Raw genomic sequence first — 26619 nt, forward strand, 5'->3', positions numbered from 1 at the left:
GCCAACATTAGGGGGGCTTCTGGGGGCACGATGAAAACCCTGCTACTAAATGCCCGCCCCCCCATGCAGTGCGCGCAATTCCATGTGCTCATTCGCGCCCTTAAACCGCCCACCCCTGCCCCCAATCTACTTTTTTGGTAACATTACTACTGGCATATGGCATTTTAACCCAAGAAAAAAATAAAACTGCAGAATCATTACAGATGCAGGGAACTCTTCTATTAAAGCTCTGTCCAGGCGCTCTGGGCAAAATACATCCAAACCAAATTTGCATATGTATAATGTATTGCACCAACATAAATGACTTCACAGAAAAGCACATTGCAAGGAGCATCATCAGTCTTTGATACTTGAGGCACCATGGGAGGGACTTTAGAATAAGTTGTCATAAGTAAGCCAAGTGTTAAATAATTGTGTGGTGCAAAATACCTAAATTGCGCTGTTATATATGGAGCAACTCTATTGTCAGTATTTCTTTTAAATAACCGACTGATATATTAGCACATACTCTTGGAAGTGAATCACTTACAGAGCTGCAGATACCACAGTGTGATTACATGATCTGCCCAGGATCACACACTTTGGTTAAATGGTGAAACCGGGATGTGGACAATTTAAGCAACTGAGCACATCTTCACAGGTTTAGTTTATACAGATATTTATTAAGATTTCCCTTTGCATTTCATGTGCTTAAATAATACTTTATTTATAGCAATGCCTTGGAAGCAAAGCACATTACATAAGAAACTACCCTTTCATAATTAACTTTACACTATATACATCATTATAGAAATATGTTGAGCAATAAGAGGATGGCTTTAGTTTTATTCTCCCCATCCTGCATACAAAGTCACAATAGCATCATGCAGATTAATGTGAGCCTAACAAATCCCCCTTGGGTAAAGCCATGGTCATTATTTCATAAAGCCTGCAGCAGTATGCAACCTTCTCACTGCTGATCACTCCATCCCATGCACATTTCTAAAGGGTCAAAAGTCCCTGCCAATAGTCCCCCCTCCCTCCCATCAGTGCCTAATGGCTCACATTAAAATGCTCTGTTGGCACAGAGCAACTTGAGAGCCCCTCTGTTGCTGACCGGAGCTCCTTGGGACATTGTGCTGGCAGAGGTTTCGGAAAGGGTAAGGTGTCCTGCTGTGAGGACAATGACCGTGCTGAGCAGGAATTGCTCAGCACACATTGTCCTGCCAGTGGGACACCTTTCCCGTTGGTCACCCTCATTGAGGTGCCGAACAGGAAAGGTGGCCCACTGACAAATGTCCCGGTCAGGCTCTCAAAAGAGCATGTGGGGTGGCAGCGTGCCCCCCCTCTGCCCCGCTCGGTATGCCTCTGTGTCCAGTTGTTCTCCAGCAGGTCAAGATCATGAAGCTTCACAGTCCTGGTGTCACACCTATGAGTTTATGAACCACCCTTGTGCATTTCACCCATCCTCCTGATTGAGGGGCTTTAACACACCACATAAGACTTCCACCATTAGGTTCTACACTTTTTTTGTCAAAATGTTATATTCAAGAAAGAGGGTGAACAGTAATTTCAACAAAGTGGTACATCCTCGTCATATAGTGCCACAGATTCCTTACATAAATCAAGAAATGCAACCTTTCAAATACAATTCTCCATCAAAGAGGCACAAATAGAAACAACCACAAAGAGCAATACACAAGGAAAGTCGGTGGGTACAAGGTGTGTCTGTGACAGACGGGAACATCGACAAGACGTAGCACACTGATACAACAAGCATTAGCAATGCAAACCGTTTGGGCTTTTGTGTAGGCATGGGAAAGGCACTTGGCAGGCACAGTCCTATTGGTATTAACTGGCCATTGATAGTTACAGGTGCAAAATGTTGCGAGTACCTGGGCATGTAAGTATTGCCCAGCAAGTTCCTAATATTATACACAAGCCAAACTGTTGGCTTTGCCAATGCGTGTGCTTAACAGGACTTCAATGAAATAAACACAGAGTGCTTATAAACCAAGTGGCTGAATGCAGACCTAGCTTCAGCAATTTTATTACACCAGTAGCGTGTTTACAGCACCAATTAAGTCTGCAAGCTGTGTGCCAAACAACATCTACAAGCTGTGTGGCCCTCCTCATATGCCGACACCTAAAGGGTTTCTGTCAAATAGGCTGCAACCTTAAAAGTAGGTACTGGGACACGGAAGAGGAACATGGAGGTAGTGTGCCTGAGAGATATGCGTAGAAATGAGCATTTCTACACAAAGTTGACTTCCTTAAATAAAGCACATAGTCTTGTTATTGTTAACAGGATACTGTATTATACTTTATAAAGCATCTATGCTGTTATCACTCCCAGCTGGTGTGCATAGTGTAGTTCACTCCACAAGCAGGAGAGGCACATGGGAGCAACCTCTCTGCCTGCCGCTCTGCGCTTTTCTGTGCAGCGCCCTGCGACACCCCCACACTCCTCCCCGCACCACGAGCAGCTTGCCCTCGTGGCAAGGGATGGAGCGATGCGGGCAACACAGAACGCGGCACTACAGTAGGCTGTGCAAAAACATGAACACAGTTGGCATACATGTTGTGCTTCTCACCCCTTAAAGCATCTGCAGGTAAGAAGCCCTCAATTCAGAACACGAGTGGAATACTGCTTTTATGTGTCTGTCCCTCCGAGTATTAAGGAAGCGCCAGCCTTAGGCCTAGGCGACCTGGGAAGTTGCCCGGGATGCCACATTAACATAATTTACATGGGGCACCATAGACTCTGCCACACCAGCTCCTTTGAGCTGGCGCGGCAGTGGCCGATGCACCTCATGTAAAATAAAAGGCTCCGCTTTGGTGGGTGGCAGCAGCGTCCAACTTAAGTGAAAAGTCCTCCCAGCATGGCAGAGTAGCTTTTCAAATGACGCGGATGCCACGCAAGCTCTGGGGAGTCTTTTAAGGGCTCCTTCAAGCTGGCGTGGTTAAGGTGCCCTATTTAAATGAAAAACACCCGGTCTCGTGCTGGCACTGGGTGCTCCAGCACGGGAGCAGGGCTTTTTTCATTTAAATAGGGCGCTGCTGCCACACCAGAATGGGACAGCCTTTGAAAGACTGCCCATGCTGGTGTGGCAGCGGTGCATTATTTAAGTGATAAGCTCTCCGCTCCAACACAGCAGCTTGGAGCTTTTCATTTAAATAGGACGTTGCTGCCACACCAGTACAGGGTAGCTTTTGAAAGGCTTCCCTCAGCTGGTGTGGCAGCAGTGCCCTATCACTCCCCAGATACAGAGGTATGCCCTGCGGCAGACCGGGCTTACAGTTGTCCATATGCCTTATGGGGTAGAGCTTGCTGAAGTGGCACATTGCAAGGTTCTGGACCGAACTGGGACTTGCCTGTACTTCAGAGACCAGTTCCAGAATCAGAAGGTGCTGCTCTAGTATTTGTGCGAGTGAGTGGGGGCTGTGCAAGTGGGATGCAGCCGCTTCACTTGTGTGCTGCAGAGGGACGCATTGAAACAATCAACGAGGGATCCTAGCATTCTCAGTGTCTCAAAAACGAGTCTGTTTGGGTTGTAGCTGAAGACTGTGACAGGAGGCAGACCTAGTTCTCAGCTGTCAAACCCTCAGAGGAAGCCACTCCCCAGGATATGATCAAGCTCAGTGGGACAACTTGTCAACTAACTGCCAACTCACCCTAGGTATAGCAGAGCCTCTGTTTATTGTGCTTGCCCAAATACAATTCCCTTTCACACTTTCCCTTCAACATAAAAAACATACAGTAGTCACTCAGTGGCTGATTAAAGCTTGCACCCTATGCCTGTTTACACGCTGTGAGAAACCTGAGGTGTTTCCCAGGCTAAACCCCGGGGATCTGTCATCCAGGTGGCCAGGACACGGCCATCGCTATTGGATCCAGGTCCTGGGGGCTACCAAGGACAGCCCGATACTAAACTCTGCTATGGGGATCTTTGCTACCCTGGACAGCCCCATAAAAAACTCTGCTATGGGGATCTTTGCTACCAAAGACAGCCCCATACTAAACTCTGCTATGGGGATCTTTGCTACCCAGGACAGCCCCATACTAAACTCTGCTATTGGGATCTTTGCTAGCCAGGACAACCCCTTACTAAACTCTACTCAGGGGATCTTTGCTACCAAGGACAGTCCCATACTAAACTCTGCTATGGGGATCTTTGCTACCCAGGACAGCCCCATACTAAACTCTGCTATGGGGATCTGTGCTAGCCAGGACAGCTCCTTACTAAAAACTCTACTCAGGGGATCTTTGCTACCAAGGACAGCGCGATACTAAACTTTGCTATGGGGATCTTTGCTACCCAGGACAGCCCCATACTAAACTCTGCTATGGGGATCGTTGCTACCAAGGACAGCCCCATACTAAACTCTGCTATGGGGATCTTTGCTACCCAGGACAGCGCCATACTAACCTCTGCTATGGGGATCTTTGCTACCAAGGACAGTCCCATACTAAACTCTGCTATGGGGATCTTTGCTACCCAGGACAGCCCCATACTAAACTCTGCTATGGGGATCTTTGCTACCCAGGACAGCCCCATACTAAACTCTGCTATGGGGATCTTTGCTAGCCAGGACAGCCCCATACTAAACTCTGCTATGGGGATCTTTGCTAGCCAGGACAGCCCCTTACTAAACTCTACTCAGGGGATCTTTGCTACCAAGGACAGCCCCATACTAAACTCTGCTATGGGGATCTTTGCTAGCCAGGACAGCCCGATTAACTCTGCTATGGGGATCTTTGCGTCCCAGGACCGCCCTATACTAAACTCCGCTATGGGGATCTTTGCTACCCAGGACAGCCCCATACTAAACTCTGCTCAGGGGATCTTTGCTAGCCAGGACAGCCCCTTCCTAAACACTACTCAGGGGATCTTTGCTACCAAGGACAGCCCGATTAACTCTGCTATGGGGATCTTTGCTACCCAGGACAGCCCCATACTAAACTCTGCTATGGGGATCTTTGCTACCAAGGACAGCCCCATAGTAAACTCTGCTATGGGGATCGTTGCTACCAAGGACAGCCCCATACTAAGCTCTACTCAGGGGATCTTTGCTCCCAGGACAGCCCCATACTTAAGACTGCTCAGGGGATCTTTGCTCCCCAGGACACGCCCATACTAAACTCTGCTATGGGGATCTTTGCTACCCAGGACAGCCCCATACTAAACTCTGCTATGGGGATCTTTGCTAGCCAGGACAGCCGCATACTAAACTCTGCTATGGGGATATTTGCTAGCCAGGACAGCCCCTTACTAAACTCTACTCAGGGGATCTTTGCTACCAAGGACAGCACGATACTAAACTCTGCTATGGGGATCTTTGCTACCCAGGACAGCCCCATACTAAACTCTGCTATTTGGATCTTTGCTACCAAGGACAGCCCCATTCTAAACTCTGCTATTGGGATCTTTGCTACCCAGGACAGCCCCATACTAAACTCTGCTATGGGGATCTTTGCTACCCAGGACAGCCCCATACTAAACTCTGCTATGGGGATCTTTGCTACCCAGGACAGCCCCATACTAAACTCTGCTATGGGGATCTTTGCTAGCCAGGACAGCCCCATACTAAACTCTGCTATGGGGATCTTTGCTAGCCAGGACAGCCCCTTACTAAACTCTACTCAGGGGATCTTTGCTACCAAGGACAGCCCCTTCCTAAACACTACTCAGGGGATCTTTGCTACCAAGGACAGCCCGATTAACTCTGCTATGGGGATCTTTGCGTCCCAGGACCGCCCTATACTAAACTCCGCTATGGGGATCTTTGCTACCCAGGACAGCCCCATACTAAACTCTGCTCAGGGGATCTTTGCTAGCCAGGACAGCCCCTTCCTAAACACTACTCAGGGGATCTTTGCTACCAAGGACAGCCCGATTAACTCTGCTATGGGGATCTTTGCTACCCAGGACAGCCCCATACTAAACTCTGCTATGGGGATCTTTGCTACCAAGGACAGCCCCATAGTAAACTCTGCTATGGGGATCGTTGCTACCAAGGACAGCCCCATACTAAGCTCTACTCAGGGGATCTTTGCTCCCAGGACAGCCCCATACTTAAGACTGCTCAGGGGATCTTTGCTCCCCAGGACACGCCCATACTAAACTCTGCTATGGGGATCTTTGCTACCCAGGACAGCCCCATACTAAACTCTGCTATGGGGATCTTTGCTAGCCAGGACAGCCGCATACTAAACTCTGCTATGGGGATATTTGCTAGCCAGGACAGCCCCTTACTAAACTCTACTCAGGGGATCTTTGCTACCAAGGACAGCACGATACTAAACTCTGCTATGGGGATCTTTGCTACCCAGGACAGCCCCATACTAAACTCTGCTATGTGGATCTTTGCTACCAAGGACAGCCCCATTCTAAACTCTGCTATTGGGATCTTTGCTACCCAGGACAGCCCCATACTAAACTCTGCTATGGGGATCTTTGCTACCAAGGACAGTCCCATACTAAACTCTACTCAGGGGATCTTTGCTACCCAGGACAGCCCCATATGAACTCTACTTGGGGGATCGTTGCTACGCAGGACAGCCCCATACTAAACTCTACTCAGGGGATATTTGCTATCCAGGACAGCCCCATATAAAACTCTGCTATGGGGATCTTTGTACCCAGGACAGCCCCTTATTAAACTCTGCTATGGGGATCTTTGCTACCAAGGACAGCCCCATACTAAACTCTGCTCAGGGGATCTTTGCTACCCAGGACAGCCCCATACTAAACTCTGCTATGGGGATATTTGGTATCCAGGACAGCCCCATACTAAACTCTGCTCAGGGGATCTTTGCTCCCCAGGACAGCCCCATACTAAGCTCTACTCAGAGGATCTTTGCTACCAGGACAGCCCCATACTAACCTCTGCTCAGGGGATCTTTGCGACCCAGGACAGTCCCATACTAAACTCTGCTTGGGGGATCTTTGCTACCCAGGACAGCCCCATACTAAACTCTGCTCAGGGGATCTTTGCTACCCAGGACAGCCCCATACTAAACTCTGCTATGGGGATCTCTGCTCGCCAGGACAGCCCCATACTAAACTCTACACAGGGGATATTTGCTCCCAGGACAGCCCCATACTAAACTCTGCTCAGGGGATCTTTGCTCCCCAGGACAGCCCCATACTAAGCTCTACTCAGGGGATCGTTGCTGCCAATGACAGCCCCATACTAAACTCTGCTCAGGGAATCTTTGCGACCCAGGACAGTCCCATACTAAACTCTGCTCAGGGGATCTTTGCGCCCCAGGACAGCCCCATACTAAACTCTACTCAGGGGATCTTTGCTCCCCAGGACAGCCCCATACTAAACTCTGCTCAGGTGATCTTTGCTACCCATGACAGTCCCATACTAAACTCTGCTCAGGGGATCTTTGCGACCCAGGACAGTCCCATACTAAACTCTACTCAGGGAATCTTTGTTACCATGACAGTCCCATACTAAACTCTGCTCAGGGGATCTTTGCTCCCCAGGACAGTCCCATACTAAACTCTTCAGGGGATCTTTGCTCCCCAGGACAGCCCCATACTAAACTCTACTCAGGGGATATTTGCTCCCCAAGACAGCCCCATACTAAACTCTACTCAGGGGATCTTTGCTCCCCAGGACAGACCCATACTAAACTCTACTCAGGGGATCTTTGCTCCCAGGACAGACCCATACTAAACTCTGCTATGGGGATCTTTGCTACCAAGGACAGCCCCTTACTAAACTCTGCTATGGGGATCCTTGCTACCAAGGACAGCCCCATACTAAACTCTGCTATGGGGATCTTTGCTAGCCAGGACAGACCCTTACTAAACTCTACTCAGGGGATCTTTGCTACCAAGGACAGCCCGATACTAAACTCTGCTATGGGGATCTTTGCTACCCTGGACAGCCCCATACTAAACTCTGCTATGGGGATCTTTGCTACCAAGGACAGCCCCATACTAAACTCTGCTATGGGGATCTTTGCTACCCAGGACAGCCCCATACTAAACTCTGCTATTGGGATCTTTGCTAGCCAGGACAACCCCTTACTAAACTCTACTCAGGGGATCTTTGCTACCAAGGACAGTCCCATACTAAACTCTGCTATGGGGATCTTTGCTACCCAGGACAGCCCCATACTAAACTCTGCTACGGGGATCTGTGCTAGCCAGGACAGCTCCTTACTAAAAACTCTACTCAGGGGATCTTTGCTACCAAGGACAGCGCGATACTAAACTTTGCTATGGGGATCTTTGCTACCCAGGACAGCCCCATACTAAACTCTGCTATGGGGATCGTTGCTACCAAGGACAGCCCCATACTAAACTCTGCTATGGGGATCTTTGCTACCCAGGACAGCCCCATAGTAAACTCTGCTATGGGGATCTTTGCTACCAAGGACAGTCCCATACTAAACTCTGCTATGGGGATCTTTGCTACCCAGGACAGCCCCATACTAAACTCTGCTATGGGGATCTTTGCTACCCAGGACAGCCCCATACTAAACTCTGCTATGGGGATCTTTGCTAGCCAGGACAGCCCCATTCTAAACTCTGCTATGGGGATCTTTGCTAGCCAGGACAGCCCCTTACTAAACTCTACTCAGGGGATCTTTGCTACCAAGGACAGCCCCATACTAAACTCTGCTATGGGGATCTTTGCTAGCCAGGACAGCCCCTTCCTAAACACTACTCAGGGGATCTTTGCTACCAAGGACAGCCCGATTAACTCTGCTATGGGGATCTTTGCGTCCCAGGACCGCCCTATACTAAACTCTGCTATGGGGATCTTTGCTACCCAGGACAGCCCCATACTAAACTCTGCTCAGGGGATCTTTGCTAGCCAGGACAGCCCCTTCCTAAACACTACTCAGGGGATCTTTGCTACCAAGGACAGCCCGATTAACTCTGCTATGGGGATCTTTGCTACCCAGGACAGCCCCATACTAAACTCTGCTATGGGGATCTTTGCTACCAAGGACAGCCCCATAGTAAACTCTGCTATGGGGATCGTTGCTACCAAGGACAGCCCCATACTAAGCTCTACTCAGGGGATCTTTGCTCCCAGGACAGCCCCATACTTAAGACTGCTCAGGGGATCTTTGCTCCCCAGGACACGCCCATACTAAACTCTGCTATGGGGATCTTTGCTACCCAGGACAGCCCCATACTAAACTCTGCTATGGGGATCTTTGCTAGCCAGGACAGCCGCATACTAAACTCTGCTATGGGGATATTTGCTAGCCAGGACAGCCCCTTACTAAACTCTACTCAGGGGATCTTTGCTACCAAGGACAGCACGATACTAAACTCTGCTATGGGGATCTTTGCTACCCAGGACAGCCCCATACTAAACTCTGCTATGTGGATCTTTGCTACCAAGGACAGCCCCATTCTAAACTCTGCTATTGGGATCTTTGCTACCCAGGACAGCCCCATACTAAACTCTGCTATGGGGATCTTTGCTACCAAGGACAGTCCCATACTAAACTCTACTCAGGGGATCTTTGCTACCCAGGACAGCCCCATATGAACTCTACTTGGGGGATCGTTGCTACGCAGGACAGCCCCATACTAAACTCTACTCAGGGGATATTTGCTATCCAGGACAGCCCCATACTAAACTCTGCTATGGGGATCTTTGTACCCAGGACAGCCCCTTACTAAACTCTGCTATGGGGATCTTTGCTACCCAGGACAGCCCCTTACTAAACTCTGCTATGGGGATCTTTGCTACCAGCACAGCCCCATACTAAACTCTGCTATGGGGATCTTTGCTACCAAAGACAGCCCCATACTAAACTCTGCTCAGGGGATCTTTGCTACCCAGGACAGCCCCATACTGAACTCTACTCAGGGGATCTTTGCTACGCAGGACAGCCCCATACTTAAGACTGCTCAGGGGATCTTTGCTCCCCAGGACACGCCCATACTAAACTCTGCTATGGGGATCTTTGCTACCCAGGACAGCCCCATACTAAACTCTGCTATGGGGATCTTTGCTAGCCAGGACAGCCGCATACTAAACTCTGCTATGGGGATATTTGCTAGCCAGGACAGCCCCTTACTAAACTCTACTCAGGGGATCTTTGCTACCAAGGACAGCACGATACTAAACTCTGCTATGGGGATCTTTGCTACCCAGGACAGCCCCATACTAAACTCTGCTATGTGGATCTTTGCTACCAAGGACAGCCCCATTCTAAACTCTGCTATTGGGATCTTTGCTACCCAGGACAGCCCCATACTAAACTCTGCTATGGGGATCTTTGCTACCAAGGACAGTCCCATACTAAACTCTACTCAGGGGATCTTTGCTACCCAGGACAGCCCCATATGAACTCTACTTGGGGGATCGTTGCTACGCAGGACAGCCCCATACTAAACTCTACTCAGGGGATATTTGCTATCCAGGACAGCCCCATACTAAACTCTGCTATGGGGATCTTTGTACCCAGGACAGCCCCTTACTAAACTCTGCTATGGGGATCTTTGTTACCCAGGACAGCCCCTTACTAAACTCTGCTATGGGGATCTTTGCTACCAGCACAGCCCCATACTAAACTCTGCTATGGGGATCTTTGCTACCAAAGACAGCCCCATACTAAACTCTGCTCAGGGGATCTTTGCTACCCAGGACAGCCCCATACTGAACTCTGCTATGGGGATCTTTGCTACCAAGGACAGCCCCATACTAAACTCTGCTCAGGGGATCTTTGCTACCCAGGACAGCCCCATACTAAACTCTGCTATGGGGATATTTGGTATCCAGGACAGCCCCATACTAAACTCTGCTCAGGGGATCTTTGCTCCCCAGGACAGCCCCATACTAAGCTCTACTCAGGGGATCTTTGCTACCAGGACAGCCCCATACTAACCTCTGCTCAGGGGATCTTTGCGACCCAGGACAGTCCCATACTAAACTCTGCTTGGGGGATCTTTGCTACCCAGGACAGCCCCATACTAAACTCTGCTCAGGGGATCTTTGCTACCCAGGAGAGCCCCATACTAAACTCTGCTATGGGGATCTCTGCTCGCCAGGACAGCCCCATACTAAACTCTACACAGGGGATATTTGCTCCCAGGACAGCCCCATACTAAACTCTGCTCAGGGGATCTTTGCTCCCCAGGACAGCCCCATACTAAACTCTACTCAGGGGATCTTTGCTCCCCAGGACAGCCCCATACTAAACTCTACTCAGGGGATCTTTGCTCCCAGGACAGCCCCATACTAAAAACTCTGCTATGGGGATCTTTGCTACCAAGGACAGTCCCATACTAAACTCTGCTATGGGGATCTTTGCTAGCCAGGACAGCCCCGTACTAAACTCTGCTATGGGGATCTTTGCTAGCCAGGACAGCCCCATACTAAACTCTGCTATGGGGATCTTTGCTACCCAGGACAGCCCCATACTAAACTCTGCTATGGGGATCTTTGCTACCAAGGACAGTCCCATACTAAACTCTACTCAGGGGATCTTTGCTACCCAGGACAGCCCCATACTAAACTCTACTCAGGGGATCTTTGCTACGCAGGACAGCCCCATACTAAACTCTACTCAGGGGATATTTGCTACCAAGGACAGCCCAATACTAAACTCTGCTATGGGGATCTTTGCTTCCAAGGACAGTCCCATACTAAACTCTGCTATGGGGATCTTTGCTAGCCAGGACAGCCCCATACTAAACTCTGCTATAGGGATCTTTGCTACCAAGGACAGTCCCATACTAAACTCTACTCAGGGGATCTTTGCTACCCAGGACAGCCCCATATGAACTCTACTTGGGGGATCGTTGCTACGCAGGACAGCCCCATACTAAACTCTACTCAGGGGATATTTGCTATCCAGGACAGCCCCATACTAAACTCTGCTATGGGGATCTTTGTACCCAGGACAGCCCCTTACTAAACTCTGCTATGGGGATCTTTGCTACCCAGGACAGCCCCTTACTAAACTCTGCTATGGGGATCTTTGCTACCAGCACAGCCCCATACTAAACTCTGCTATGGGGATCTTTGCTACCAAAGACAGCCCCATACTAAACTCTGCTCAGGGGATCTTTGCTACCCAGGACAGCCCCATACTGAACTCTGCTATGGGGATCTTTGCTACCAAGGACAGCCCCATACTAAACTCTGCTCAGGGGATCTTTGCTACCCAGGACAGCCCCATACTAAACTCTGCTATGGGGATATTTGGTATCCAGGACAGCCCCATACTAAACTCTGCTCAGGGGATCTTTGCTCCCCAGGACAGCCCCATACTAAGCTCTACTCAGGGGATCTTTGCTACCAGGACAGCCCCATACTAACCTCTGCTCAGGGGATCTTTGCGACCCAGGACAGTCCCATACTAAACTCTGCTTGGGGGATCTTTGCTACCCAGGAGAGCCCCATACTAAACTCTGCTATGGGGATCTCTGCTCGCCAGGACAGCCCCATACTAAACTCTACACAGGGGATATTTGCTCCCAGGACAGCCCCATACTAAACTCTGCTCAGGGGATCTTTGCTCCCCAGGACAGCCCCATACTAAACTCTACTCAGGGGATCTTTGCTCCCCAGGACAGCCCCATACTAAACTCTACTCAGGGGATCTTTGCTCCCAGGACAGCCCCATACTAAAAACTCTGCTATGGGGATCTTTGCTACCAAGGACAGTCCCATACTAAACTCTGCTATGGGGATCTTTGCTAGCCAGGACAGCCCCGTACTAAACTCTGCTATGGGGATCTTTGCTAGCCAGGACAGCCCCATACTAAACTCTGCTATGGGGATCTTTGCTACCCAGGACAGCCCCATACTAAACTCTGCTATGGGGATCTTTGCTACCAAGGACAGTCCCATACTAAACTCTACTCAGGGGATCTTTGCTACCCAGGACAGCCCCATACTAAACTCTACTCAGGGGATCTTTGCTACGCAGGACAGCCCCATACTAAACTCTACTCAGGGGATATTTGCTACCAAGGACAGCCCAATACTAAACTCTGCTATGGGGATCTTTGCTTCCAAGGACAGTCCCATACTAAACTCTGCTATGGGGATCTTTGCTAGCCAGGACAGCCCCATACTAAACTCTGCTATAGGGATCTTTGCTACCAAGGACAGCCCCATACTAAGCTCTTCTCAGGGGATCTTTGCTCCCAGGACAGCCCCATACTAAACTCTGCTATGGGGATCGTTGCTACCAAGGACATCCCCATAGTAAACTCTGCTATGGGGATCTTTGCTACCAAGGACAGCCCCATACTAAACTCTGCTATGGGGATCTTTGCTATCCAGGACAGCCCCATACTAAACTCTGCTATGGGGATCTTTGTACCCAGGACAGCCCCTTACTAAACTCTGCTATGGGGATCTTTGCTACCCAGGACAGCCCCTTACTAAACTCTGCTATGGGGATCTTTGCTACCAGCACAGCCCCATACTAAACTCTGCTATGGGGATCTTTGCTACCAAAGACAGCCCCATACTAAACTCTGCTCAGGGGATCTTTGCTACCAAGGACAGCCCCATTCCAAACTCTGCTATGGGGATCTTTGCTACCAAGGACAGCCCCATTCTAAACTCTGCTATTGGGATCTTTGCTACCCAGGACAGCCCCATACTAAACTCTGTTATGGGGATCTTTGCTACCCAGGACAGCCCCATACTAAACTCTGCTATGGGGATCTGTGCTACCCAGGACAGCCCCATACTAAACTCTGCTACGGGGATCTGTGCTAGCCAGGACAGCTCCTTACTAAACTCTACTCAGGGGATCTTTGCTACCAAGGACAGCCCCATACTAAACTCTGCTATGGGGATCTTTGCTACCCAGGACAGCCCCATACTAAACTCTGCTATGGGGATCTTTGCTACCCAGGACAGCCCCATACTAAACTCTGCTATGGGGATCTTTGCTACCAAGGACAGCCCCATAGTAAACTCTGCTATGGGGATTGTTGCTACCAAGGACAGCCCCATACTAAGCTCTAATCAGGGGATCTTTGCTCCCAGGACAGCCCCATACTTAAGACTGCTCAGGGGATCTTTGCTCCCCAGGACACGCACATACTAAACTCTGCTATGGGGATCTTTGCTACCCAGGACAGCCCCATACTAAACTCTGCTATGGGGATCTTTGCTAGCCAGGACAGCCGCATACTAAACTCTGCTATGGGGATATTTGCTAGCCAAGTCAGCCCCTTACTAAACTCTACTCAGGGGATCTTTGCTACCAAGGACAGCACGATACTAAACTCTGCTATGGGGATCTTTGCTACCCAGGACAGCCCCATACTAAACTCTGCTATGTGGATCTTTGCTACCAAGGACAGCCCCATTCTAAACTCTGCTATTGGGATCTTTGCTACACAGGACAGCCCCATACTAAACTCTGCTATGGGGATCTTTGCTACCAAGGACAGTTCCATACTAAACTCTACTCAGGGGATCTTTGCTACCCAGGACAGCCCCATATGAACTCTACTTGGGGGATCGTTGCTACGCAGGACAGCCCCATACTAAACTCTACTCAGGGGATATTTGCTACCAAGTACAGCCCAATACTAAACTCTGCTCAGGGGATCTTTGCTCCCCAGGACAGCCCCATACTAAACTCTACTCAGGGGATCTTTGCTCCCCAGGACAGCCCCATACTAAACTCTACTCAGGGGATCTTTGCTACGCAGGACAGCCCCATACTAAACTCTACCCAGGGGATATTTGCTACCAAGGACAGCCCAATACTAAACTCTGCTATGGGGATCTTTGCTTCCAAGGACAGTCCCATACTAAACTCTGCTATGGGGATCTTTGCTAGCCAGGACAGCCCCATACTAAGCTCTTCTCAGGGGATCTTTGCTCCCAGGACAGCCCCATACTAAACTCTGCTATGGGGATCGTTGCTACCAAGGACATCCCCATAGTAAACTCTGCTATGGGGATCTTTGCTACCAAGGACAGCCCCATACTAAACTCTGCTATGGGGATCTTTGCTATCCAGGACAGCCCCATACTAAACTATGGGGATCGTTGCTACCAAGGACATCCCCATAGTAAACTCTGCTATGGGGATCTTTGTACCCAGGACAGCCCCTTACTAAACTCTGCTATGGGGATCTTTGCTACCCAGGACAGCCCCTTACTAAACTCTGCTATGGGGATCTTTGCTACCAGCACAGCCCCATACTAAACTCTGCTATGGGGATCTTTGCTACCAAAGACAGCCCCATACTAAACTCTGCTCAGGGGATCTTTGCTACCCAGGACAGCCCCATACTGAACTCTGCTATGGGGATCTTTGCTACCAAGGACATCCCCATTCCAAACTCTGCTATGGGGATCTTTGCTACCAAGGACAGCCCCATTCTAAACTCTGCTATTGGGATCTTTGCTACCCAGGACAGCCCCATACTAAACTCTGTTATGGGGATCTTTGCTACCCAGGACAGCGCCATACTAAACTCTGCTATGGGGATCTGTGCTACCCAGGACAGCCCCATACTAAACTCTGCTACGTGGATCTGTGCTAGCCAGGACAGCTCCATACTAAACTCTACTCAGGGGATCTTTGCTACCAAGGACAGCCCCATACTAAACTCTGCTATGGGGATCTTTGCTACCCAGGACAGCCCCATACTAAACTCTGCTACGGGGATCTGTGCTAGCAAGGACAGCTCCTTACTAAACTCTACTCAGGGGATCTTTGCTACCAAGGACAGCGCGATACTAAACTTTGCTATGGGGATCTTTGCTACCCAGGACAGCCCCATACTAAACTCTGCTATGGGGATCTTTGCTACCCAGGACAGCCCCATACTAAACTCTGCTATGGGGATCTTTGCTACCAAGGACAGTCCCATACTAAACTCTGCTATGGGGATCTTTGCTACCCAGGACAGCCCCATACTAAACTCTGCCATGGGGATCTTTGCTACCCAGGACAGCCCCATACTAAACTCTGCTATGGGGATCTTTGCTAGCCAGGACAGCCCCATTCTAAACTCTGCTATGGGGATCTTTGCTAGCCAGGACAGCCCCTTACTAAACTCTACTCAGGGGATCTTTGCTAAAAAGGACAGCCCGATTAACTCTGCTATGGGGATCTTTGCGTCCCAGGACCGCCCCATACTAAACTCTGCTATGGGGATCTTTGCTACCCAGGACAGCCCCATACTAAACTCTGCTCAGGGGATCTTTGCTAGCCAGGACAGCCCCTTCCTAAACACTACTCAGGGGATCTTTGCTACCAAGGACAGCCCGATTAACTCTGCTATGGGGATCTTTGCTACCCAGGACAGCCCCATACTAAACTCTGCTATGGGGATCTTTGCTACCAAGGACAGCCCCATAGTAAACTCTGCTATGGGGATCGTTGCTACCAAGGACAGCCCCACACTAAGCTCTACTCAGGGGATCGTTGCTACCAAGGACAGCCCCACACTAAGCTCTACTCAGGGGATCTTTGCTACCCAGGACAGTCCCATACTAAACTCTGCTATGGGGATCTTTGCTAGCCAGGACAGCCGCATACTAAACTCTGCTATGGGGATATTTGCTAGCCAGGACAGCCCCTTACTAAACTCTACTCAGGGGATCTTTGCTACCAAGGACAGCACGATACTAAACTCTGCTATGGGGATCTTTGCTACCCAGGACAGCCCCATACTAAACTCTGCTATGTGGATCTTTGCTACCAAGGACAGCCCCATTCTAAACTCTGCTATTGGGATCTTTGCTACCCAGGACAGCCCCATACTAAACTCTGTATTGGGGATCTTTGGTACCCAGGACAGCCCCATACTAAACTCTGCTATGGGGATCTTTGCTACCAAGGACAGTCCCATACTAAACTCTACTCAGGGGATCTTTGCTACCCAGGACAGCCCCATATGAACTCTACTTGGGGGATCGTTGCTACGCAGGACAGCCCCATACTAAACTCTACTCAGGGGATATTTGCTACCAAGTACAGCCCAATACTAAACTCTGCTCAGGGGATCTTTGCTCCCCAGGACAGCCCCATACTAAACTCTACTCAGGGGATCTTTGCTCCACAGGACAGCCCCATACTAAACTCTACTCAGGGGATCTTTGCTCCCAGGACAGCCCCATACTAAAAGCTCTGCTAAGGGGATCTATGCTACCAAGGACAGTCCCATACTAAACTCTGCTATGGGGATCTTTGCTAGCCAGGACAGCCCCGTACTAAACTCTGCTATGGGGATCTTTGCTAGCCAGGACAGCCCCATACTAAACTCTGCTATGGGGATCTTTGCTACCCAGGACAGCCCCATACTAAACTCTGCTATGGGGATCTTTGCTACCAAGGACAGTCCCATACTAAACTCTACTCAGGGGATCTTTGCTACCCAGGACAGCCCCATACTAAACTCTACTCAGGGGATCTTTGCTACGCAGGACAGCCCCATACTAAACTCTAGTCAGGGGATATTTGCTACCAAGGACAGCCCAATACTAAACTCTGCTATGGGGATCTTTGCTTCCAAGGACAGTCCCATACTAAACTCTGCTATGGGGATCTTTGCTAGCCAGGACAGCCCCATACTAAACTTTGCTATAGGGATCTTTGCTACCAAGGACAGCCCCATACTAAGCTCTTCTCAGGGGATCTTTGCTCCCAGGACAGCCCCATACTAAACTCTGCTATGGGGATCTTTGCTATCCAGGACAGCCCCATACTAAACTCTGCTATGGGGATCTTTGTACCCAGGACAGCCCCTTACTAAACTCTGCTATGGGGATCTTTGCTACCCAGGACAGCCCCTTACTAAACTCTGCTATGGGGATCTTTGCTACCAGCACAGCCCCATACTAAACTCTGCTATGGGGATCTTTGCTACCAAAGACAGCCCCATACTAAACTCTGCTCAGGGGATCTTTGCTAGCCAGGACAGCCCCTTCCTAAACACTACTCAGGGGATCTTTGCTACCAAGGACAGCCCGATTAACTCTGCTATGGGGATCTTTGCTACCCAGGACAGCCCCATACTAAACTCTGCTATGGGGATCTTTGCTACCAAGGACAGTCCCATACTAAACTCTACTCAGGGGATCTTTGCTACCCAGGACAGCCCCATATGAACTCTACTTGGGGGATCGTTGCTACGCAGGACAGCCCCATACTAAACTCTACTCAGGGGATATTTGCTACCAAGTACAGCCCAATACTAAACTCTGCTCAGGGGATCTTTGCTCCCCAGGACAGCCCCATACTAAACTCTACTCAGGGGATCTTTGCTCCCCAGGACAGCCCCATACTAAACTCTACTCAGGGGATCTTTGCTCCCAGGACAGCCCCATACTAAAAACTCTGCTATGGGTATCTTTGCTACCAAGGACAGTCCCATACTAAACTCTGCTATGGGGATCTTTGCTAGCCAGGACAGCCCCGTACTAAACTCTGCTATGGGGATCTTTGCTAGCCAGGACAGCCCCATACTAAACTCTGCTATGGGGATCTTTGCTACCCAGGACAGCCCCATACTAAACTCTGCTATGGGGATCTTTGCTACCAAGGACAGTCCCATACTAAACTCTACTCGGGGGATCTTTGCTACCCAGGACAGCCCCATACTAAACTCTACTCAGGGGATCTTTGCTACGCAGGACAGCCCCATACTAAACTCTACTCAGGGTATATTAGCTACCAAGGACAGCCCAATACTAAACTCTGCTATGGGGATCTTTGCTTCCAAGGACAGTCCCATACTAATCTCTGCTATGAGGATCTTTGCTAGCCAGGACAGCCCCATAATAAACTCTGCTATAGGGATCTTTGCTACCAACGACAGCCCCATACTAAGCTCTTCTCAGGGGATCTTTGCTCCCAGGACAGCCCCATACTAAACTCTGCTATGGGGATCTTTGCTACCAAGGACATCCCCATAGTAAACTCTGCTATTGGGATCTTTGCTACCAAGGACAGCCCCATACTAAACTCTGCTATGGGGATCTTTGCTATCCAGAACAGCCCCATACTAAACTCTGCTATGGGGATCTTTGTACCCAGGACAGCCCCTTACTAAACTCTGCTATGGGGATCTTTGCTACCCAGGACAGCCCCTTACTAAACTCTGCTATGGGGATCTTTGCTACCAGCACAGCCCCATACTAAACTCTGCTATGGGGATCTTTGCTACCAAAGACAGCCCCATACTAAACTCTGCTCAAGGGATCTTTGCTACCCAGGACAGCCCCATACTGAACTCTGCTATGGGGATCTTTGCTCCCCAGGACAGCCCCATACTAAACTCTGCTCAGTGGATCTTTGCTCCCCAGGACAGCCCCATACTAAACTCTGCTCAGGGGATCTTTGCTCCCCAGGACAGGCCCATACTAAACTCTACTCAGGGGATCTTTGCGACCCAGGACAGTCCCATACTAAACTTTACTCTGGGGATCTTTGTTACCCATGACAGCCCCATACTAAACTCTGCTATGGTGATCTTTGCTCCCATGACAGCCCCATACTAAACTCTGCTCAGGGGATCTTTGCGACCCAGGACAGTCCCATACTAAACTCTGCTCAGGGGATCTTTGCTCCCCAGGACAGCCCTATACTAAACTCTACTCAGGGGATCTTTGCTCCCCAGGACAGTCCCATACTAAACTCTACTCAGGGGATCTTTGTTACCCATGACAGTCCCATACGAAACTCTGCTATCGTGATCTTTGCTCCCATGACAGCCCCATACTAAACTCTGCTCAGGGGATCTTTGCGACCCAGGACAGTCCCATACTAAACTCTACTCAGGCGATCTTTGTTACCCATGACAGTCCCATACTAAACTCTGCTATGGGGATCTTTGCTACCCAGGACAGCCCCATACTAAACTCTGCTATGGGGATCTTTGCTACCAAGGACAGTCGGATCTTTGCTACCCAGGACAGCCCCATACTAAACTCTACTCAGGGGATCTTTGCTACGCAGGACAGCCCCATACTAAAAACTCTGCTATGGGTATCTTTGCTACCAAGGACAGTCCCATACTAAACTCTGCTATGGGGATCTTTGCTAGCCAGGACAGCCCCGTACTAAACTCTGCTATGGGGATCTTTGCTAGCCAGGACAGCCCCATACTAAACTCTGCTATGGGGATCTTTGCTACCCAGGACAGCCCCATACTAAACTCTGCTATGGGGATCTTTGCTACCAAGGACAGTCCCATACTAAACTCTACTCGGGGGATCTTTGCTACCCAGGACAGCCCCATACTAAACTCTACTCAGGGGATCTTTGCTACGCAGGACAGCCCCATACTAAACTCTACTCAGGGTATATTAGCTACCAAGGACAGCCCAATACTAAACTCTGCTATGGGGATCTTTGCTTCCAAGGACAGTCCCATACTAATCTCTGCTATGAGGATCTTTGCTAGCCAGGACAGCCCCATAATAAACTCTGCTATAGGGATCTTTGCTACCAACGACAGCCCCATACTAAGCTCTTCTCAGGGGATCTTTGCTCCCAGGACAGCCCCATACTAAACTCTGCTATGGGGATCTTTGCTACCAAGGACATCCCCATAGTAAACTCTGCTATTGGGATCTTTGCTACCAAGGACAGCCCCATACTAAACTCTGCTATGGGGATCTTTGCTATCCAGAACAGCCCCATACTAAACTCTGCTATGGGGATCTTTGTACCCAGGACAGCCCCTTACTAAACTCTGCTATGGGGATCTTTGCTACCCAGGACAGCCCCTTACTAAACTCTGCTATGGGGATCTTTGCTACCAGCACAGCCCCATACTAAACTCTGCTATGGGGATCTTTGCTACCAAAGACAGCCCCATACTAAACTCTGCTCAAGGGATCTTTGCTACCCAGGACAGCCCCATACTGAACTCTGCTATGGGGATCTTTGCTCCCCAGGACAGCCCCATACTAAACTCTGCTCAGTGGATCTTTGCTCCCCAGGACAGCCCCATACTAAACTCTGCTCAGGGGATCTTTGCTCCCCAGGACAGGCCCATACTAAACTCTACTCAGGGGATCTTTGCGACCCAGGACAGTCCCATACTAAACTTTACTCTGGGGATCTTTGTTACCCATGACAGCCCCATACTAAACTCTGCTATGGTGATCTTTGCTCCCATGACAGCCCCATACTAAACTCTGCTCAGGGGATCTTTGCGACCCAGGACAGTCCCATACTAAACTCTGCTCAGGGGATCTTTGCTCCCCAGGACAGCCCTATACTAAACTCTACTCAGGGGATCTTTGCTCCCCAGGACAGTCCCATACTAAACTCTACTCAGGGGATCTTTGTTACCCATGACAGTCCCATACGAAACTCTGCTATCGTGATCTTTGCTCCCATGACAGCCCCATACTAAACTCTGCTCAGGGGATCTTTGCGACCCAGGACAGTCCCATACTAAACTCTACTCAGGCGATCTTTGTTACCCATGACAGTCCCATACTAAACTCTGCTATGGGGATCTTTGCTACCCAGGACAGCCCCATACTAAACTCTGCTATGGGGATCTTTGCTACCAAGGACAGTCGGATCTTTGCTACCCAGGACAGCCCCATACTAAACTCTACTCAGGGGATCTTTGCTACGCAGGACAGCCCCATACTAAACTCTACTCAGGGGATATTTGCTATCAAGGACAGCCCAATACTAAACTCTGCTATGGGGATCTTTGCTTCCAAGGACAGTCCCATACTAAACTCTGCTATGGGGATCTTTGCTAGCCAGGACAGCCCCATACTAAACTCTGCTATAGGGATCTTTGCTACCAAGGACAGCCGCATACTAAGCTCTTCTCAGGGGATCTTTGCCCCCAGGACAACCCCATACTAAACTCTGCTATGGGAATCTTTGCTACCAAGGACATCCCCATAGTAAACTCTGCTCAGGGGATCTTTGCTCCCCAGGACAGCCCCATACTAAGCTCTACTCAGGGGATCTTTGCTACCAGGACAGCCCCATACTAACCTCTGCTCAGGGGATCTTTGCGACCCAGGACAGTCCCATACTAAACTCTGCTTGGGGGATCTTTTCTACACAGGACAGCCCCATACTAAACTCTGCTCAGGGGATCTTTGCTACCCAGGACAGCCCCATACTAAACTCTGCTATGGGGATCTTTGCTACCAAAGACAGCCCCATACTAAACTCTGCTATGGGGATCTTTGCTAGCCAGGACAGCCCCATACTAAACTCTGCTATAGGGATCTTTGCTACCAAGGACAGCCGCATACTAAGCTCTTCTCAGGGGATCTTTGCCCCCAGGACAACCCCATACTAAACTCTGCTATGGGAATCTTTGCTACCAAGGACATCCCCATAGTAAACTCTGCTCAGGGGATCTTTGCTCCCCAGGACAGCCCCATACTAAGCTCTACTCAGGGGATCTTTGCTACCAGGACAGCCCCATACTAACCTCTGCTCAGGGGATCTTTGCGACCCAGGACAGTCCCATACTAAACTCTGCTTGGGGGATCTTTTCTACACAGGACAGCCCCATACTAAACTCTGCTCAGGGGATCTTTGCTACCCAGGACAGCCCCATACTAAACTCTGCTATGGGGATCTCTGCTCGCCAGGACAGCCCCATACTAAACTCTACACAGGGGATATTTGCTCCCAGGACAGCCCCATACTAAACTCTGCTCAGGGGATCTTTGCTCCCCAGGACAGCCCCATACTAAGCTCTACTCAGGGGATCTTTGCTGCCAATGACAGCCCCATACTAAACTCTGCTCAGGGAATCTTTGCGACCCAGGACAGTCCCATACTAAACTCTGCTCAGGGGATCTTTGCGCCCCAGGACAGCCCCATACTAAACTCTACTCAGGGGATCTTTGCTCCCCAGGAAAGCCCCATACTAAACTCTGCTCAGGGGATCTTTGCTACCCATGACAGTCCCATACTAAACTCTGCTCAGGGGATCTTTGCGACCCAGGACAGTCCCATACTAAACTCTACTCAGGGAATCTTTGTTACCATGACAGTCCCATACTAAACTCTGCTCAGGGGATCTTTGCTCCCCAGGACAGTCCCATACTAAACTCTGCTCAGGGGATCTTTGCTCCCCAGGAAGGCCCCATACTAAACTCTGCTCAGGGGATCTTTGCTACCCATGACAGTCCCATACTAAACTCTGCTCAGGGGATCTTTGCGATCCAGGACAGTCCCATACTAAACTCTACTCAGGGAATCTTTGTTACCATGACAGTCCCATACTAAACTCTGCTCAGGGAATCTTTGCGACCCAGGACAGTCCCATACTAAACTCTGCTCAGGGGATCTTTGCGCCCCAGGACAGCGCCATACTAAACTCTACTCAGGGGATCTTTGCTCCCCAGGACAGCCCCATACTAAACTCTGCTCAGGGGATCTTTGCTACCCATGACAGTCCCATACTAAACTCTGCTCAGGGGATCTTTGCGACCCAGGACAGTCCCATACTAAACTCTACTCAGGGAATCTTTGTTACCATGACAGTCCCATACTAAACTCTGCTCAGGGGATCTTTGCTCCCCAGGACAGTCCCATACTAAACTCTTCAGGGGATCTTTGCTCCCCAGGACAGCCCCATACTAAACTCTACTCAGGGGATCTTTGCGACCCAGGACAGTCCCATACTAAACTCTGCTATGGTGATCTTTGCTCCCATGACAGCCCCATACTAAACTCCACTCACCGAAGTCTGCAGAGAAGAGGAGACAGAGATATAGCAAAGCCATCGCAGCCTCGTGTCTGGGTCAGTGTGGACTGCACAGAACAGCAGGCTGCAGCCTTGAAGGGAAGAGGCAGGATGTTGGACCCCCGGGGAATTTAACTCAGGAATTCCACCCTTGAAGGGAAATTCCAGCCTTGAAGGGAAGGGGCGGGATGTGGAACCCGGCCACCCCAGGGAACAAAGCACAGGAAGTAGTGCTCAGCACATGCATGGGGCCTGTGTCAGACTATTAACACCAGCACTAGGCCATGCCACTCTGCACACAGGTATTGAATCACGGCAATGTGGACACAGACATTGCATTCTCACTAGGGGAGCAAAAAAGGGATTCTTTCCACTGGCGCCATCGTGCAGCGTTTCTAACTTCACACACGTCTACATTACCAGTGTTATGTCATATTTGATATCCCATACCGATCAGGTATCCCCCAATTGAACCCATTGCTGATTGGCTGCATTAATCCTCAGCACCGTCTACGTAGGCCTTATCCCTTGTACGTCAGCTGTCTTTTGATCATCGCTGATTGGCTGCATTAAGCCTTAGCACCGCCTCCATCTCCGTGGGCCTTATCCCCTGAACATCAGCTGTCTTTGGCTCATCGCTGATTGGCTGCATTAGGCCTTAGCACCGCCTCCTTGGGCCTTATCCTCCGTACTTCAGCTGTTTTCGGTTCATCGCAGATTGGCTGCATTAAGCCTTAGCACCGCCTCCACCCCTGTGGGCCTTATTCCCTGAACATCAGCTGTCTTTGGCTCATTGCTGATTGGCTGCATTAGGCCTTAGCACCGCCTCCGTGGGCCTTATCCACTAACGTCAGCTGTCTTTAGCTCATCGCTGATTGGCTGCATTAAGCCTTAGCACCGCCTCCCTGAGCCTGAGCACCAGTCCATCTCCCGAGCTGTCACTCAGATAAAGACCGTTAATTCTGAGAGAAAGCTTTGCATCATAATGGAGGCGGCTTCTGAGGTACAGCTTTCTCTCAGAATAATAAACAGTGATCAATCTATACCCGCAACGGTGCCAAGCGCGGCATTCCATAACCTTTAACTTGTCATTAAAATACGAGGCTTCGACTGAGGAAACCATTAATGACTCGCCACAGTTCTTGAAATGTCGAGCTTCGTCCGTTGTGGAAATGACAAGTTACCGCTTATGAAATGTTTCTTAAGCCTCACTATGTTGTCCAGTCAGGGGAGTAGCCAACATTAGGGGGGCTTCTGGGGGCACGATGAAAACCCTGCTACTAAATGCCCGCCCCCCCATGCAGTGCGCGCAATTCCATGTGCTCATTCGCGCCCTTAAACCGCCCACCCCTGCCCCCAATCTACTTTTTTGGTAACATTACTACTGGCATATGGCATTTTAACCCAAGAAAAAAATAAAACTGCAGAATCATTACAGATGCAGGGAACTCTTCTATTAAAGCTCTGTCCAGGCGCTCTGGGCAAAATACATCCAAACCAAATTTGCATATGTATAATGTATTGCACCAACATAAATGACTTCACAGAAAAGCACATTGCAAGGAGCATCATCAGTCTTTGATACTTGAGGCACCATGGGAGGGACTTTAGAATATGTTGTCATAAGTGAGCCAAGTGTTAAATAATTGTGTGGTGCAAAATACCTAAATTGCGCTGTTATATATGGAGCAACTCTATTGTCAGTATTTCTTTTAAATAACCGACTGATATATTAGCACATACTCTTGGAAGTGAATCACTTACAGAGCTGCAGATACCACAGTGTGATTACATGATCTGCCCAGGATCACACACTTTGGTTAAATGGTGAAACCGGGATGTGGACAATTTAAGCAACTGAGCACATCTTCACAGGTTTAGTTTATACAGATATTTATTAAGATTTCCCTTTGCATTTCATGTGCTTAAATAATACTTTATTTATAGCAATGCCTTGGAAGCAAAGCACATTACATAAGAAACTACCCTTTCATAATTAACTTTACACTATATACATCATTATAGAAATATGTTGAGCAATAAGAGGATGGCTTTAGTTTTATTCTCCCCATCCTGCATACAAAGTCACAATAGCATCATGCAGATTAATGTGAGCCTAACAAATCCCCCTTGGGTAAAGCCATGGTCATTATTTCATAAAGCCTGCAGCAGTATGCAACCTTCTCACTGCTGATCACTCCATCCCATGCACATTTCTAAAGGGTCAAAAGTCCCTGCCAATAGTCCCCCCTCCCTCCCATCAGTGCCTAATGGCTCACATTAAAATGCTCTGTTGGCACAGAGCAACTTGAGAGCCCCTCTGTTGCTGACCGGAGCTCCTTGGGACATTGTGCTGGCAGAGGTTTCGGAAAGGGTAAGGTGTCCTGCTGTGAGGACAATGACCGTGCTGAGCAGGAATTGCTCAGCACACATTGTCCTGCCAGTGGGACACCTTTCCCGTTGGTCACCCTCATTGAGGTGCCGAACAGGAAAGGTGGCCCATTGACAAATGTCCCGGTCAGGCTCTCAAAAGAGCATGTGGGGTGGCAGCGTGCCCCCCCTCTGCCCCGCTCGGTATGCCTCTGTGTCCAGTTGTTCTCCAGCAGGTCAAGATCATGAAGCTTCACAGTCCTGGTGCCACACCTATGAGTTTATGAACCACCCTTGTGCATTTCACCCATCCTCCTGATTGAGGGGCTTTAACACACCACATAAGACTTCCACCATTAGGTTCTACACTTTTTTTGTCAAAATGTTATATTCAAGAAAGAGGGTGAACAGTAATTTCAACAAAGTGGTACATCCTCGTCATATAGTGCCACAGATTCCTTACATAAATCAAGAAATGCAACCTTTCAAATACAATTCTCCATCAAAGAGGCACAAATAGAAACAACCACAAAGAGCAATACACAAGGAAAGTCGGTGGGTACAAGGTGTGTCTGTGACAGACGGGAACATCGACAAGACG

At 49.5% G+C, this 26619-nt stretch overlaps 1 protein-coding gene across 4 annotated transcripts in view; it reads right to left on the reverse strand.

The window, feature by feature from the left end:
- LOC138525661 (T-cell surface antigen CD2-like) overlaps positions 1–23832 on the reverse strand; it is a 651206-nt gene extending 627374 nt beyond the window's left edge. For 3 of the 4 annotated variants that reach the window (XM_069635729.1, XM_069635727.1, XM_069635728.1), the window contains exon 1: positions 23646–23777. In XM_069635729.1, coding sequence (XP_069491830.1) covers positions 23646–23688 — 43 coding nt within the window. In that variant the 5' untranslated portion in view covers positions 23689–23777. Of the gene's footprint in view, positions 1–23645 lie in introns of all 4 variants that reach the window. The other variant, XM_069635725.1, reaches the window with a different exon arrangement.
- Positions 23833–26619: the final 2787 nt, after the last annotated feature.

Source organism: Ambystoma mexicanum, chromosome 7p (assembly GCF_040938575.1).
Source record: "Ambystoma mexicanum isolate Mex_15411 chromosome 7p, UKY_AmexF1_1, whole genome shotgun sequence".
NCBI lineage: Eukaryota > Metazoa > Chordata > Amphibia > Caudata > Ambystomatidae > Ambystoma > Ambystoma mexicanum.